Source organism: Austrofundulus limnaeus, unplaced genomic scaffold (genome assembly GCF_001266775.1).
Source record: "Austrofundulus limnaeus strain Quisiro unplaced genomic scaffold, Austrofundulus_limnaeus-1.0 Scaffold247, whole genome shotgun sequence".
NCBI lineage: Eukaryota > Metazoa > Chordata > Actinopteri > Cyprinodontiformes > Rivulidae > Austrofundulus > Austrofundulus limnaeus.
Window position 1 is genome coordinate 65,630 of NW_013952649.1, and position 1,696 is coordinate 67,325.

The 1,696-nt window shown below is 44.0% G+C and overlaps 1 protein-coding gene across 1 annotated transcript in view; it reads right to left on the bottom strand.

The window, feature by feature from the left end:
• The window catches only part of pnpla3 (patatin-like phospholipase domain containing 3), a gene marked incomplete in the record, with an annotated part of 19,321 nt that overhangs the window by 16,375 nt on the left and 1,250 nt on the right, over positions 1–1,696 (bottom strand). The window contains 2 exon segments of the mRNA XM_014020286.1: positions 663–728; positions 800–1,032. Coding sequence (XP_013875740.1) covers positions 663–728; positions 800–1,032 — 299 coding nt within the window.

Below are 1,696 nucleotides of genomic sequence, written 5' to 3' on the forward strand. Positions count from 1 at the left end.
CTACCAAGGACCCGGCCCACCTCGACAGGGTAGTCTGGGTCCTCCGGAGGACCCGGCCTGTCGTTTTGGACACAGCCATTAGCATGCTAACGCACATAGCGGTGCAGCAAGGAAAAATGTCCCCCGGGAAACAACAGTTCACTGGCGGCCGCGACGAAACGTTCCGCCATTTAAACCAGAATGTCCGGTATTCAAAAAATTCATATCATAACAAAAATAAAAACTGGTATTCGGTACAAAACGGTATACCGCCCAGCACTAATTAATCCCCTGGAGTCCCTGGACACCTTAATGTCCTAGTCACATGACCAGTTTAGTGGGAAAGATTTGCTCTTCGTAAAAATCTAMATTACAGACTTCAGGCTAAACATCATATTTTAAATTGGTTTAATAGATAAAGTACAGAACTTTTTACTTAAYGTYCGTTATATTTGAAGCGGAGAGGAGCACTGAGTGGACTCTGCCTGGTGGCATTAATCGTATTAAYGGTCAAGTCCCAAAAAATAATCGATTAATGTTTTTCTGACGATTAACTGCACACGATACGATTATGCCCAACSCTACTCAGCGTTAACACATCTTGTGAACCATGCTATGGCGGCCATCTTGAATGAAAACTTTGCCATGAAATGTGGCGGGAAATGTGTTGCTAAAACACCTACCACTCCTCTGAAGGCCGGAGGAATCAGCCCACAGTAGATGGGGATGAARCAGCTGCAGACGAGTGCCTGTGGACAGAACCCAGGGTTACACTCAGCACCACCCGGAGCACCGGAGCACCACCAATGTGCCGTCAGACCTGTATGAGCTCCTCTTTAGAGCTAAACTCCGACACCAGAACGTTCTCCCCATCGGACACCCGGGTCAACGAGACGCACAGCCTCCCCGAAGCCACGACGTGAGCGTCAGAYGGCAGGTCCCGATTCAGGCCGGACTTCAGGACCTTCACCAGGTTGAAGGTTGGGTGAAGCGGGCCCAGGTTTCTCTTCCTGGCTTCCTTCGCCACCTCAATGACGTCCTCGCAGCATTTAGCTGGAAAACAGATAGTCTTGTTTAGGACATGTTAGGACTAAAATTAGGACTAAAAGCTGCTGACTGAGCAGGGCGTGGATCAATAGCGTGCAGAGCTACCAGGAGTCAATGACCCCAATGAACCAAGTGCAGAGGTCCTGGGATTATATTGTACTTATTTACGAAAGTGGAAGTTAAAAAGTGTCTGACTCATGCACAAACATGTGATCTTTTCTCTAAATACCTCTAAATCTCTATTTTATGGATGTCAGTTAAACATATAGATCTGCTGATATAAATCTATTGTTTTTCATCAAATTCCCAACAAAGAAAACAAGAGGTTATGTCAGCATTGTCTGCTGCATGTTTCACAGTCACAGTACTGTCAGCAAAATATCTCATGAAACACTGGATAGATTTCAGTGAAACTCAGAAAGTGATCGATGGGTGTACAAATAAAACCGATTCACTTTTGGAGTCAAGCCACTTCAAGATGATCGACCTGTCAACAAAAATACGTGACCCATCACATCGAAATGAGGATTAAGTCAAATTTGGTCAAAATGACCTAATCATATTTGCTGATTCTTGGCTTTAAAACGCTACATTTTGAAACTTAGACCATTCTTAAATATTAGTAGATCTAGATATATTATTTATTTTGTCTTGTTGGTTACAATAATTC